Genomic DNA, 15,267 nt, shown 5'->3' on the forward strand with positions numbered 1-15,267 from the left:
CTGGGCGCGAACCAGGGACGCTCTGCACACGTCAACAGTCGCCCTCGAAGCATCGTTACCCATCACTCCACAAAAGCCGCGGTCCTTGCAGAGCAAAGGGAACAACTACTTCTAGGTCTCAGAGCGAGTGACGTCACAAACTGAAACACTATTAGCGCGCACCACCACTAACTAGCTAGCCATTTCACATCGGCCACACCAGCAGCTCTTTGTTGTTCGTCAAGCATTGCGCTGTTTATGACTTCAAGCCTATCAACTTCCGAGATGAGGCTGGTGTAACCGAAGTGAAATGGCTAGCTAGTTAGCGCAAGCTAATAGCGTTTCAAACGTCACTCACTCTGAGCCTTCTAGTAGTTGTTCCCCTTGCTCTGCATGGGTAACACTGCTTCGAGGGTGGCTGTTGTCGTTTGTTCCTGGTTCAAGCCCAGGGAGGAGCGAGGAGAGGGACGGAAGCTTTTCTGTTACACTGGCAATACTAAAGTGTCTATAAGAACATCCAATAGTCAAAGGTTAATGAAATACAAATGGTATAGAGAGAAATAGTCCTATAATTCCTATAATAACTACAACCTAAAACTTCTTACCTGGGGATGTTGAGGAACCACCAGCTTTCATATATTCTCATGTTCTGGGCAAGGAACTTAAACGTTAGCTTTCTTACATAGCACATGTTGCGCTTTTACTTTCTTCTCCAACACTTTGTTTTTGCATTATTTAAACCAAATTGAACATATTTCATTATTTACTTGAGACTAAATTGATTTTATTGATGTATTATATTAAGTTAAAATAAGTGTTAATTCAGTATTGCTGTAATTGTCATTATTACAAATAAATAAATACAAAAATTGGTCTATTTTTAATCGGTAGCGGCCTTTTTGATCCTCCAATCCGTATCGGCGTTGAAAAATCATAATCGGTCGACCTCTACGAACAAGTATTACGATACTGGTACCTTCCTGTCACACGCAAACACACATGCACGACATAGCAGACACACACACACGCATGCATGACATATCAATCATGTAAGTGTGTGCAGAAACACACATATACAGTCTCTCAGGGCAATCAACACACATTTGAAGTTGAACAGTTAGTGTGTAGTCATCCTCAGGGAAGACCACCCCTGTTGATTGTGTGTGTGTGTGCGCGCATGTGAATGAGTTATCTTGTGGTGGGGCCAAGTATGTGCTTGTCAACAAATGTAGCAATTAGTACTGAGGGGGAGTTTCCTGCTGTGTAGATTGCTTCACCGCACACTCGTGTGAAGTCGCCAAATACCCTGCTGCAGTTTACTGGAGTATTTTAACCATTCTATTACCAAGTTGAGGTCAGGAAAGCGCAACTCCGTTCTCTGATATCGAGGTGGAGTTGCATATTAATAAGTGGTCGCACGATTTGCTAGCAACAAAATGGAGTCATCAGTCGACACTAACAATATTCTGCGGAGTGCTGAAATAAATACTTTTAATAAACTTTTAGCGAATACAACCACCAATTGAATCTCAACTGATGTAGTACGTCAAGGCCACTACGTATCCAGACGAGTAACACAAATGGAGAAAAAGTTGGTGGTTGTATAGTTTTTTTTGTTTTTTTTAAGTAGGTATTTCAGCACCCTGCGGAAGGACCTCAGTGGTTCAGGACATTTTTACAAGTGTCGACTGATGGTGACTCAATGTTGTTGTTGACCAGTTATACTCAACTCCGCCTCAATATAAGAGAACTGAGTTGAGCGTTCCTCAGCTATCCATTGACCACAAGCATGTAGAACGGAGTTGAGCGTTCCTCAGCTATCCATTGACCACAAGCATGTAGAACGGAGTTGAGCGTTCCTCAGCTATCCATTGACCACAAGCATGTAGAACGGAGTTGAGCGTTCCTCAGCTATCCATTGACCACAAGCATGTAGAACGGAGTTGAGCGTTCCTCAGCTATCCATTGACCATAAGCATGTAGAACGGAGTTGAGCGTTCCTCAGCTATCCATTGACCACAAGCATGTAGAATGGAGTTGAGCGTTCCTCAGCTATCCATTGACCACAAGCAAGTAGAACGGAGTTGAGCGTTCCTCAGCTATCCATTGACCACAAGATTGTAGTCTCTCACATTCTGGGCACTCCACATAGGGCTGGCACAATGCAGCAGCACACATAGCAATATAAATAATAGATCGGGCTTGGAACCTCTAACCCTGGCAATTTGACTGGTAAACTCATAGATGTGGTAAAGAGGTCAATCGAACTCGACCAAAACAATGGAATTGCTATTGTGTGGGGGAAAGATTGTGAGTCTCCTCATTGCCCCCAACAAAATTATCATACATTTAGATTATGGTTTATATGTATTTCATATTATGTTGAGGTCAAAATCTGAGTATAATGCTTGTATGGATGTTAAGCCCAACACATGTTAGTCATCGTTACCAATCAACTGCATTACAGTTAAAATGTACTTTGACTACCACCACCGATTACCGTATGCTTGCTATGCTAACCAGTTTGTACAAACGGGACTTGAAAAGGGACAACCTGAAAAGGGACCATTTATACATGTTATGCAGCAGCATAAACTGCCAAATATATCCAAATCGGACTTAAGTAATTACCTTTAAAGCTTTTAAGAAAGCCATTGCACTGTACTTGTGCATGTGACGACATTTAAACCTTGAAACTTGTTACAATACATAAATCATGATGGATTTGACGAATATCCACTTTGTTAGATTTGTTGAATATGCCCAAACTCCTTTACCACATCTATGGGTACACTCGCAATGGCTGCCTGTTATTTTATGTTCATTCTAATTATGTTAATTTATTTGGCTCATGCTAGGTTGAAGAAATATAGGTTAAGACAACCTGGTCACTAATCTGGGACCAGCGCCGCTGCTAACTAGCATAGCTGGTCCCATTGTTGCAGAGAGTTATATGATATTAGAATCCTGTTGTCTTAACTTTTTTGTTTTCTTTAAATTAGGGCTTGTGTTTTCTGTAATGTCAGTTGAGTTGAATCAACAAATCACAGCACATCTTGAGTACACTTCCTGTTTTTACTTCCTGCTTTGCTCCTATGAATACACTCGCAATGGCCGCCAGTCCACCCAACCATGCCATCCTTAACTTGAATGGGGACATGTTCTATTCCATTTTATTTGGTTGGCAACACATGCAGTCAGGAGCATAGCGTTTGCTATTTGAACAGTTATTACGGAGACCGCGGTCATTCGGCTGGCCAATTACCATCATCCAAAATTCAATGACAGTTACCCTAGCTCCGCACACTCAACACTAGTAGTCCCCTACCTGGAGATACAGTGAATGTGATAAGAGTGAAATGCAATTCAAACAACCTGAGAGACAGTGTTGTGATGTAGTGATTAGTATGTTAGTGCATCATTCTCATCCTTACCATGGGACGTAACTTACCAGTAGATATTAACACGGATCCTTTGTCATAGGCTTGAGAGTGACACATTTTGGAGACTGGTCAAAAGAAGTGCACTTTACATTGAATAGTGTGCCATTTGGGAAAAAGACCGTATACCTCCAGTGGACAGATACCGGTAGTGTTATTGTGCCCTCAAACTCTGCCTGACTCTGACTCTGTTGTGGCCAGTACGGGAGTCGGAGACGGACAACATTTGGTTGCCTTTGGGCCTCTGCTGTACTGCATGGTGAATAAGATCTGTTTCTAATGTGGCTGTCTGCCTGTGTGACTGTGACTGTACTGTTAATGGCCTTTTGAACTATTTTGATCCTTCCTCTCAGCACCGAAACAATAACGCAAGCCAGCTGAACACACGTGGACGTCTTAGTGACGGCTTGAATGTCATATTCAATTAACTGCAGGGGTTCTTGTCCTTGGAATTAATAAGGCCTCCTTACGATAGGAAGCCTGAATCTTACAGTAGATAAAATCATTAGTGGGATCCATATCGATTAGAGTCAGACGTCAACTTGAATTCTTAAGTCGTGTTTCTTTTTCCTCCTTTCTCTTTCTGTCTCTCATTTTTCTTGCTCATATTCCCTCCCATCTCTCTCTTGCTCCTTCCTGACTTTCTATTACTCCTTCACACCACACACTAAGCTTTTCACTATTCTATACAGTACCAGTCAGTAGTTTGGACACCTACTCATTCAAGGGTTTCTCTTTATTTTTACTATTCTACGTTGTAGAATAATAGTGAAGACTTAACTATGAAATAACACATGGTATCATGTAGTAACCAAACCCTTGAACGAGTAGGTGTCAACTTTTGACTGCTACTGTATGTCTTGCTCCCAGATACAGTATATGATTTACAAAAGATACATGTCTGTTGATAATATATGTCTGCCACTTCTGCATATGTAATACGTGTAAATGGTCAATCAAGTAATCATCTTTTTCCCTCTTTCCGGCAGCTGGTGGCGGTGTATGATGAACAGGAACCTCACCATGGTGGTGACGGAACCAGCGCCAGCTCAACGGGCACCCAGAGTCCCGACCTGTATGCCACCGAGCTCAACACAAGCAGCATGTCTGCTTTCCAGCCCTACCAGGCCGCCAGCGAGATAGAAGTCACTCCGTCCGCCCTCCGAACTAGTAAGTTCACAAATCAAACACCCGGGTTACGTAAAACGAGCATGCCTCTCCGACATGTACACCAAGGAATCATGTCTGCTCTATTCATGGATTTTGTCTGCAACGTTCGACAACGTTTTGCATCAGAACGTTGCACTGGGTACAAGGAGCATTAACCATTGATGGGAATTATGTAGCATACAGATATATCTACTGTGGCTATGCAGATATTTTCCTGTGGGAGGAATCTAGGGCAGTCAGTTCTTTAGCCACATAAAATGATCACATGAAATGTTTTGGCCCGCTGGTCTTGAGTGGTTACAGAACATCAGGAAGATGCCATTAACTAACATTAGTCTAAGTGGGCTTTTGGTTGGAAACTGTTTTTGAGTGGGAGTTCTGTAACAGAATAGCAGTATGTCATCAACAGCCAACAAGACTGTGCTACAGTATATACAAACATTTAGTTGTGTGCAGCACAAAAAGAAAAGCAACAAAGTTAAGCTCCATTCATTTTCAGCGTTCTTCTCCAAACTATGTCAGAAATCCCAACGGCTTATTTGCTGCTCCACTGGGTCCAATAAATGGACCACAACAGAGAGCAGAACCCTGGAAAAGACACTGTTTTAATAAAATACCTCTCCAAGGCTTTTGAAGACACCAAGTGTCACATTCCCATGTTCTGACCGATGGGAACGTCTCCACTATGCTGCCGCTCCTCAGTGCTACTTCCAAAGGCTCCTCTCCCCTGCATGTCTCCCAGAACATTCAGTGTCACATCACCATGTTCTGACCGATGGGAACGTCTCCACTATGCTGCTGCTCCTCAGTGCTACTTCCAATGGCTCCTCTCCCCTGCATGTCTCCCAGAACATTCAGTGTCACATCACCATGTTCTGACCGATGGGAACGTCTCCACTATGCTGCTGCTCCTCAGTGCTACTTCCAATGGCTCCTCTCCCCTGCATGTCTCCCAGAACATTCAGTGTCACATCACCATGTTCTGACAGATGGGAACGTCTCCACTATGCTGCCGCTCCTCAGTGCTACTTCCAATGGCTCCTCTCCCCTGCATGTCTCCCAGAACATTCAGTGTCACATCACCATGTTCTGACCGATGGGAACGTCTCCACTATGCTGCTGCTCCTCAGTGCTACTTCCAATGGCTCCTCTCCCCTGCATGTCTCCCAGAACATTCAGTGTCACATCACCATGTTCTGACCGATGGGAACGTCTCCACTATGCTGCCGCTCCTCAGTGCTACTTCCAATGGCTCCTCTCCCCTGCATGTCTCCCAGAACATTCAGTGTCACATCACCATGTTCTGACAGATGGGAACGTCTCCACTATGCTGCGGCTCCTCAGTGTTACTTCCAATGGCTCCTCTCCCCTGCATGTCTCCCAGAACATTCAGTGTCACATCACCATAGAGTTCTGTTTATGACTAGCTCCTTCATCCAAACTGGAACACAGAGCAGGAGTCCCATGATGCTGCGCTGTGAAAGCGGGTGCCTGTTCACCAGGAGCGTGAGAGACGTGTTCAGAACTATGGTGTCTCTGTCTTAGTCATGGGACAGAGCATTACAGGGAGGGAGGAGAGAACTCTGTCCTAACAGGTCTGACCACCCAGCCTCCCCAGACTCAAACTCCGAGGCCTCTCTGTCGGCCTCTCTAGCTGCCTACTGGAATCAAATTGCTGAAGACAGCATTCCATTAATTGTCAATATTATAATTAGGAATATGATCAGAAAAACTGTTAGAAATAGAAGTTTACTCTCATTTTATTCAGAGTCCCTCCGCTATCCAGTCTTGTTAGCTGTGTATTCTTTACTCTTTGGCCAAGAGCCAATTGTCCAAATTATTCTACTGGCAAAATGTCATCTTCCATTAAAAACTGTTCCAATTTACATAGAGGACCCTGTGCAGAATCATTCAATTTATACCAGTTTTGCAAGCTATAGTAATATAAAGTTAGGCCCTGTTAGAAAATATATATATACCGTCAGTTAAAATTTCTTAGGGCTGAAATCCCTTTAATGGGATCGATATGACAACAGCCAGTGAAAGTGCAGGGCGCCAAATTCAAAACAACAGAAATCTCATAATTACAATTCCTCAAACATACAAGTATTTTATACCATTTTAAAGGTAATCTTGTTGTTAATCCCACCATAGTGTCCGATTTCAAATATCCTTTACAGCGAAAACACCACAAACGATTGTTAGGTCAGAGCCAAGTCACAGAAAAACACAGCCATTATTCCAGCCAAAGAGTGGAGTCACAAAAATCAGAAATAGAGAGAGAATTAATCACTAACCGTTGATGATCTTCATCAGATGACATTCATAGTGTGTTACTCATGTTACACAATACATGTATGTTTTGTTCGATAAAGTTCATATTTATATAAAAAAAATCTCAGTATACATTGGCGCGTTATGTTCAGTAGTTCCAAAAACATCCGGTGATTTTGCAGAGAGCCACATCAATTTACAGAAATACTCATTATAAATGTTGATGAAAATACAAGTGTTATACATGGAAATATATCTCCCTCTCGCTCTCATCCAACACTTCCCACACTGCCCCTACTCGGATGGTATCGCGCCGTCCCAACCTTCGCTCTCTCTCCCCCGCTACTCTCTCCTCTTCCATCCTATCATCTCTTCCCTCTGCTCAAACCTTCTCCAACCTATCTCCTGATTCTGCCTCCTCAACCCTCCTCTCCTCCCTTTCTGCATCCTTTGACTCTCTATGTCCCCTATCCTCCAGGCCGGCTCGGTCCTCCTCTCCCGCTCCGTGGCTCAACGACTCATTGCGAGCTCACAGAACAGGGCTCCGGGCAGCCGAGCGGAAATGGAGGAAAACTCGCCGCCCTGCGGACCTGGCATCCTTTCACTCCCTCCTCTCTACATTTTCCTCTTCTCTCTCTGCTGCTAAAGCCACTTTCTACCACTCTAAATTCCAAGCATCTGCCTCTAACCCTAGGAAGCTCTTTGCAACCTTCTCCTCCCTCCTGAATCCTCCCCCCCTCCTCCCTCTCTGCAGATGACTTCGTCAACCATTTTGAAAAGAAGGTCGACGACATCCGATCCTCGTTTGCTAAGTCAAACGACACCGCTGGTTCTGCTCACACTGCCCTACCCTGTGCTCTGACCTCTTTCTCCCCCTCTCTCCAGATGAAATCTCGCGTCTTGTGACGGCCGGCCGCCCAACAACCTGCCCGCTTGACCCTATCCCCTCCTCTCTTCTCCAGACCATTTCCGGAGACCTTCTCCCTTACCTCACCTCGCTCATCAACTCATCCCTGACCGCTGGCTACGTCCCTTCCGTCTTCAAGAGAGCGAGAGTTGCACCCCTTCTGAAAAAACCTACACTCGATCCCTCCGATGTCAACAACTACAGACCAGTATCCCTTCTTTCTTTTCTCTCCAAAACTCTTGAACGTGCCGTCCTTGGCCAGCTCTCCCGCTATCTCTCTCAGAATGACCTTCTTGATCCAAATCAGTCAGGTTTCAAGACTAGTCATTCAACTGAGATTGCTCTTCTCTGTATCACGGAGGCGCTCCGCTCTGCTAAAGCTAACTCTCTCTCCTCTGCTCTCATCCTTCTAGACCTATCGGCTGCCTTCGATACTGTGAACCATCAGATCCTCCTCTCCACCCTCTCCGAGTTGGGCATCTCCGGCGCGGCCCACGCTTGGATTGCGTCCTACCTGACAGGTCGCTCCTACCAGGTGGCGTGGCGAGAATCCGTCTCCACACCACGTGCTCTCACCACTGGTGTCCCCCAGGGCTCTGTTCTAGGCCCTCTCCTATTCTCGCTATACACCAAGTCACTTGGCTCTGTCATAACCTCACATGGTCTCTCCTATCATTGCTATGCAGACGACACACAATTAATCTTCTCCTTTCCCCCTTCTGATGATCAGGTGGCGAATCGCATCTCTGCATGTCTGGCAGACATATCAGTGTGGATGACGGATCACCACCTCAAGCTGAACCTCGGCAAGACGGAGCTGCTTTTCCTCCCGGCGAAGGACTGCCCGTTCCATGATCTCGCCATCACGGTTGACAACTCCATTGTGTCCTCCTCCCAGAGCGCTAAGAACCTTGGCGTGATCCTGGACAACACCCTGTCGTTCTCAACTAACATCAAGGCGGTGGCCCGTTCCTGTAGGTTCATGCTCTACAACATCCGCAGAGTACGACCCTGCCTCACACAGGAAGCGGCGCAGGTCCTAATCCAGGCACTCGTCATCTCCCGTCTGGATTACTGCAACTCGCTGTTGGCTGGGCTCCCTGCCTGTGCCATTAAACCCCTACAACTCATCCAGAACGCCGCAGCCCGTCTGGTGTTCAACCTTCCCAAGTTCTCTCACGTCACCCCGCTCCTCCGCTCTCTCCACTGGCTTCCAGTTGAAGCTCGCATCCGCTACAAGACCATGGTGCTTGCCTACGGAGCTGTGAGGGGAACGGCACCTCAGTACCTCCAGGCTCTGATCAGGCCCTACACCCAAACAAGGGCACTGCGTTCATCCACCTCTGGCCTGCTCGCCTCCCTACCACTGAGGAAGTACAGTTCCCGCTCAGCCCAGTCAAAACTGTTCGCTGCTCTGGCCCCCAATGGTGGAACAAACTCCCTCACGACGCCAGGACAGCGGAGTCAATCACCACCTTCCGGAGACACCTGAAACCCCACCTCTTTAAGGAATACCTAGGATAGGATAAAGTAATCCCTCTCACCCCCCCTTAAAAGATTTAGATGCACTACTGTTCCACTGGATGTCATAAGGTGAATGCACCAATTTGTAAGTCGCTCTGGATAAGAGCGTCTGCTAAATGACTTAAATGTAAATGTAAACTTCTCCTTAATGCAACCGCTGTGTCAGATTTTAAAAAAGCTTTACGGAAAAAGTAAACCATGCAATAATCTGAGTACGGCGCTCAGAGACCCAACAAGCCAAAAAGATATCCGCCATATTGTGCAGTCAACAGAAGTCAGAAATAACATAATAAATATTCACCTACCTTTGATAATCTTCATCAGAATGCACTCCCAGGACTCCCAGTTTCACAATAAACGTTTGATTTGTTCAATAATGTCTATCATTTATGTCCAAATAGCTACTTTTGTTAGTGCGTTTGGTAAACAAAACTCACGAAGCGCGCTCACTAGTTGCAGACGAAATGTCAAAAAGTTCTGTTACAGTCCGTAGAAACATGTCAAACGATGTATAGAATCTATCTTTAGGGTGTTTTTAACATAAATCTTCAGTAATGTTCCAACCTGAGAATTCCTTTGTCTTCAGAAAAGCAAATGGAACGGGAGCTACCTCTCATGTGAATGCGTGTGACCAGCTCGTGGCTGCTGCAGACCTCTGACTCATTCCCCTCTCATTCAGCCCCCCTTCACAGTAGAAGCCTCTAACAAGTTTCTAAAGACGATTGACATCTAGTGGAAGCCTTAGGAAGTGCAACATGACCAATATCCCACTGTATCTTCAATAGGGGCTGAGTTGAAAATCGACCAACTGCAGATTTCCCACTTCCTGGTTGTATTTTTTTCTCAGGTTTTTGCCTGCCATATGAGTTCTGTTATACTCACAGACATCATTCAAACAGTTTTTGAAGCTTCAGAGTGTTTTCTATCCAAATATACTAATACTATGCATATATTAGCAACTGGGACTGAGGAGCAGGCAGTTTACTCTGGGCACCTCTGGACACCTTATTCATCCAAGCTACTCAATACTGCCCCCAGCCATAATAAGTTATTAACTATAGTTAGATGAGGTTAGAAAGTATATTGCTCTAAAAGGTTATAAATTAGGAACCTGCTTGTTCTGATTATGCCGACAATTTGTCATTATAGCATATTCACATCTAATCTCAAAAATCCAATTTAGTTGACTGACTTGTTTAGTACAATCTAATGTGAAAGCCCTCCGAAGCTACTCAATCAATCATTAACCCAGGGTTTCCCAAACTAGTGGTCACGGCACGGTGCGGTCGCCTGATTTTAAAATGGGGTTGCGAGAGAATTTGCGCTTGTTTCACAAAACTTACGCTAGATGCCGTTGTAATAAAGAGGTTTATTATGACCCCATCACCGAAAAATTACTGTCAGGTACATAATGTTTCCCTCTACTATGCCCACAAGCCGTTAGAACCGAGTGGACAAGACCAGGCACTAAATTAGACTGGGGGAAAAAGAACATCAATGTTATCTACACAGAATATAATACATTATTGCCTGATGATCTTCTGAACTTCCCAATACCTTTCTGATGCATTTCAGTCACTTCAAACCATACTTCCTTCAGATTGAAATACTGTGGGACTGATATGTAATGTCATAGCCCAAATAACAAAAGTAAACATTGGCCGTTGATTACATACCTTTTTTTACATAGTGGGGTCACAGATGTTTTTTGTATGAAAATGGTTTTGGAACCCCTGCACAATATTTTTGATGCAACCTTTATTTAACTAGGTAAGTCAGCCTACACCAACCTCCGATAATTACTGAGCATAGGCATAATAGTGGGCTCCAGAACACCAATTTACAGCTGATAGTGGTGAACTCTGAATTCTGATTTGTGTATTGACACAGCACTGGGAACCCAGACTGTAATGGCTTTATAAGAGAGAATCACCCACACTGCTCTGATTCACATTAAGAATGGACTAATTACTACTGTGAGAAGGGAATTGGCAAGAACTGCTGCTGAGCATCATAGTCTGTTTGATTTGGACTACAACACAAACATGTGTCCTTGCTGAAACTAAGGTCCTGATTAGGACCAATACACAAACCTAATAAAGTGACATAAAGCAGACATCAATATGGAGAAGCCTGGAGAGAAGGTCAACTGAATGAAACCCAGCTGTTTGCTGGAGCGATGGGCCAAAGTAAGGAAGTACATACTTTCCCAAATAAACTCATTTTGACCTTCTCTGCTGTCTCTCCCTCCTCTCTGTCTTTCACCATCTCGCACGGTCTCTTGCTCTCCTCCAGATATGCCCCTCCATGTGCGTCGCAGCAGTGATCCAGCACTGGCGACGGTCAATGGGCCATTCAGCGACCCCCGTGTGACCCTGCCGCCAGAGGAGCCGTCCAGGAAGAACCCCACCCGCTGGTCCACCACAGCTGGTTTCCTCAAACCACGACACTCTGTTGGCGACACCAGCACTGAAGCCAACAGCCTGGAGAGAAAGGTTGCCAACGATCATACAACTCCCCTGTACACTATCTAAAGCAGGGGTGGGCAAACTATGGCCATTCAATCTGACCCCAGGAGGTTTGAGTAAAACACTGACAATTATTTTGGGTTAAACCACTCCAGTCCACTCTTGAACGTCTACAACTAGATGGAAAATATGTTAAAATGGCCCTTTTGTATTTTCAAATAACTTACCTTTTTTTCTGGCCAGCAAATGTGTTTTGAAGGAAGTTAGTGCGGCCCTCAATTTCGGAATCCCAACATGGCACTCAAGGCCAATAAATTGCCCACTCCTGATCTACAGTGTATGACATTAGCTACTTGTGTCCTCTCAAATGCTCTCCCCTAAGTGTACTGAATGTAGACGTACTTAGAAAGGGCCCCCCACGCTAACTATGTTTATAGCCTTTATCTTTAAAGGGAAACTTTGGGATTATGTAAATGAAACCCTTTATCTACCTCCCCAGAGTCAGTTTGAAGGAAGTTGTGTGCAGTTTGAAGGAAGTCACTTACTAGCTCTAGCGCAATTGCTAGCTAGCGTTAACACAGTGACTGGAAGTCTATGGTATCTGCTACCTCCCTTCATACTGGACATACAAATAAAGTGATATGCACGAGTTCATCTTACACTGGGGAAGTACATAAAGGGCCTCTTACACTGGGGAAGTACATAAAGGGCCTCTTACACTGGGGAAGTACATAAAGGGCCTCTTACACTGGGGAAGTACATAAAGGGCCTCTTACACTGGGGAAGTACATAAAGGGCCTCTTACACTGGGGAAGTACATAAAGGGCCTCTTACACTGGGGAAGTACATAAAGGGCCTCTTACACTGGGGAAGTACATAAAGGGCCTCTTACACTGGGGAAGTACATAAAGGGCCTCTTACACTGGGGAAGTACATAAAGGGCCTCTTAAGTACTGGGGAAGTACATAAAGGGCCTCTTACACTGGGGAAGTACATAAAGGGCCTCTTACACTGGGGAAGTACATAAAGGGCCTCTCACACTGGGGAAGTACATAAAGGGCCTCTCACACTGGGGAAGTACATAAAGAGCCTCTTACGCTGGGGAAGTACGTAAAGGGCCTCTCACGCTGGGGAAGTACATAAAGGGCCTCTCACGCTGGGGAAGTACATAAAGGGCCTCTCACGCTGGGGAAGTACATAAAGGGCCTCATTGCCAAAATCCTGAAGTATCCCCTTAAGGGATGGTTTCCCAGACCCAGATTAAGCCTAGCGTATAGTAGGACTAGGGATAATCTGTGTCTGGGAAACCAGCCCTAAAATTCTTCTTTGTTCCTTTGTCTATCCAGGGTAAGGTTGTGGACACGTACCGTAGTCTCCCCCGTGACTCAGGGACCTGGGCAAACGAGAGAGAGTTCCAGAGAGAGACGGCCCGCTCCTCCCTGAGCGCCAACCACCCCATGGTAGACCGCTGGCTGGAGAGACAGGAGCAGGTAGCACCACACACTGTACTGTACATGCAAACCTGGTCACATTAACATTACGTATATTTGAGTCATTTAGAAGACTGTATTATCCAGAGTGTGGGGGCCCTTGCTAAGTACGTCCCGCGCTCTCTGCGCCCTCGCTCTCTGCGCCATCTGCGTCCTCGCTCTCTGCGCCCTCGCCCATTGCGCTCTCGCTCTCTCTTCGCCCTCTGCGCCCCCTGTCTCTGCGCCCCCTGTCCTCTGCGCCCCTGTCCTCTGCGCCCCCTGTCTTCTGCGCCCCCTGTCTTCTGCGCCCCTGCGCCCCCTGTCTTCTGCGCCCCCTGTCTTCTGCGCCCCCTGTCTTCTGCGCCCCCTGTCTTCTGCGCCCCCTGTCTTCTGCGCCCCTTGTCCTCTGCGCCCCTTGTCTCTGCGCCCTCGCTGCTTCGCTCCCTCTCCTCCATGTAAACCATGGCATTAGCTGACAGAATGAGTTCAGATGTTCATCTGTCTGTGGGCGCTAGGTCGACTGAGCTGCTCTGCTGTGGAGAAGCCACATTGACGACAACTGGTGGGTCTGTGTCCAAAATGGCACCATATTCCATATAATGGACTTCTTTTGACCAGCTCTGGTTGAAAGTAATGCACTATGTAGTGACTAGGGTGCTATTAAGGACACAAGCCGGAAGTTCATAGCCTAGGATGTTTTTCATAATAGTGATCGTCATATAACTTCTTTCTTCCCGACCGTTCATTTATTTTGTCAGCGCCATGAGATATGAGCTGATTTTAAAAGGACATGTGGAGCCATGAACAATTTAGTCACTCCATTAATCAGACTGGATTGGAGAGGCATCTTCCAACAGATGTCTGTATTGCATAGGACTGTAGCCATCACCGTGAAGGATCAGTGGTTGTATCACAAATAATACCTTATGCCCTATTTCGTGCACTTCTTTTGACCAGAGCCTTATGGGCCCGGTCTAAAGTATTGCACTATATAGGGAATAGACTGCCATTTGGGAAGAATCAAGTGGCTCTGCTTTCTCACTGCTGTAAGTGTTTGTTCAGATTTTTTCAGAGGGGAAGGATGGAGGGATGTTGAAAGTTGGGAGAAATGTCTTGTTTGTCCAGTGATAGAACTCCGTGAAAGTCATTGAGGTTCTGAGAATGCTCTGAAAACTCACACTGAGTTTGTGATGTGAATCCTGAAATGTTATCTCCTTCAGCCGCTCTGGCAACAGGTACTGTTGCTGTGGCAACATGAGAGCGCAGAGATCTGTGTGTGTGTTCATAAATCTGTCATGTGTTTTAATGAGCCACAGCTGGCAGTGCAGGAGCAGGGTGTAATGACCACTTCTCTTGCCAATCTGAAGGACTACATGGGCGACAGTGTGTAAAAAAAACACTTTGTAGGGTCTGTTTTTATATGCTTGAATACACTTCTAGGTAATGACCGACCACTTCTCACAGCAGACAGAGTATCTCACAGCCAATCTGATGGGGGATCACTTGGATGACAGTGTGGAGAAAACACTATGGTTGTGTCCTAAATGACACCCTATTCTCTCTATAGTGCACTACTTCTGACCAGGACCCATAGGGCTTCAATACACTTTTTGGTATGCTTGAATACACTTACTATCTATAAAGTATGGGTGCATATACATTCTTGCGTGTGAGTGTCTGGCTCAACATGGATAGCAGAGAGTGAGACTTTCAATTCAATTAAAAAAATTACATTGAACACCATCATGCAATGTGAACTGTCTCTTTGGCCGGAGTATTGCAGTAACAGCCAGTACACACACACACACACACACACACACACACACACACCTGCAGATGAAAGAGGAGATGCCTGTACAATACCCAATGCCCACCCATATCTTGTTCGCTGCTGTAATTGGAATTCTTTAGAAATGAATATTTATAAGAAATAGGCTTTGGCTTCAATTCTCACTTGTATCAGTATTGCCTGAGGTTAGCGTGGATGTGCTTGGTTGCCCCTGGCTGTATACGCTTCATGCACCTCCTGAATGAAT

General features: G+C 45.5%; 1 protein-coding gene across 6 annotated transcripts in view; it reads left to right on the forward strand.

Moving 5' to 3' along the window:
• LOC115103145 (partitioning defective 3 homolog) overlaps positions 1–15,267 on the forward strand; it is a 254,743-nt gene that overhangs the window by 98,264 nt on the left and 141,212 nt on the right. For all 6 annotated transcript variants that reach the window (XM_029623850.2, XM_065005787.1, XM_029623854.2 and 3 more), the window contains exons 3-5: positions 4,409–4,589; positions 11,590–11,789; positions 13,109–13,252. In XM_029623850.2, the coding sequence (XP_029479710.2) occupies positions 4,409–4,589; positions 11,590–11,789; positions 13,109–13,252 (525 nt within the window). The remainder of the gene's footprint in view (positions 1–4,408; positions 4,590–11,589; positions 11,790–13,108; positions 13,253–15,267) is intronic.

This window comes from Oncorhynchus nerka, linkage group LG20, assembly GCF_034236695.1.
Source record: "Oncorhynchus nerka isolate Pitt River linkage group LG20, Oner_Uvic_2.0, whole genome shotgun sequence".
NCBI classification, from domain to species: domain Eukaryota; kingdom Metazoa; phylum Chordata; class Actinopteri; order Salmoniformes; family Salmonidae; genus Oncorhynchus; species Oncorhynchus nerka.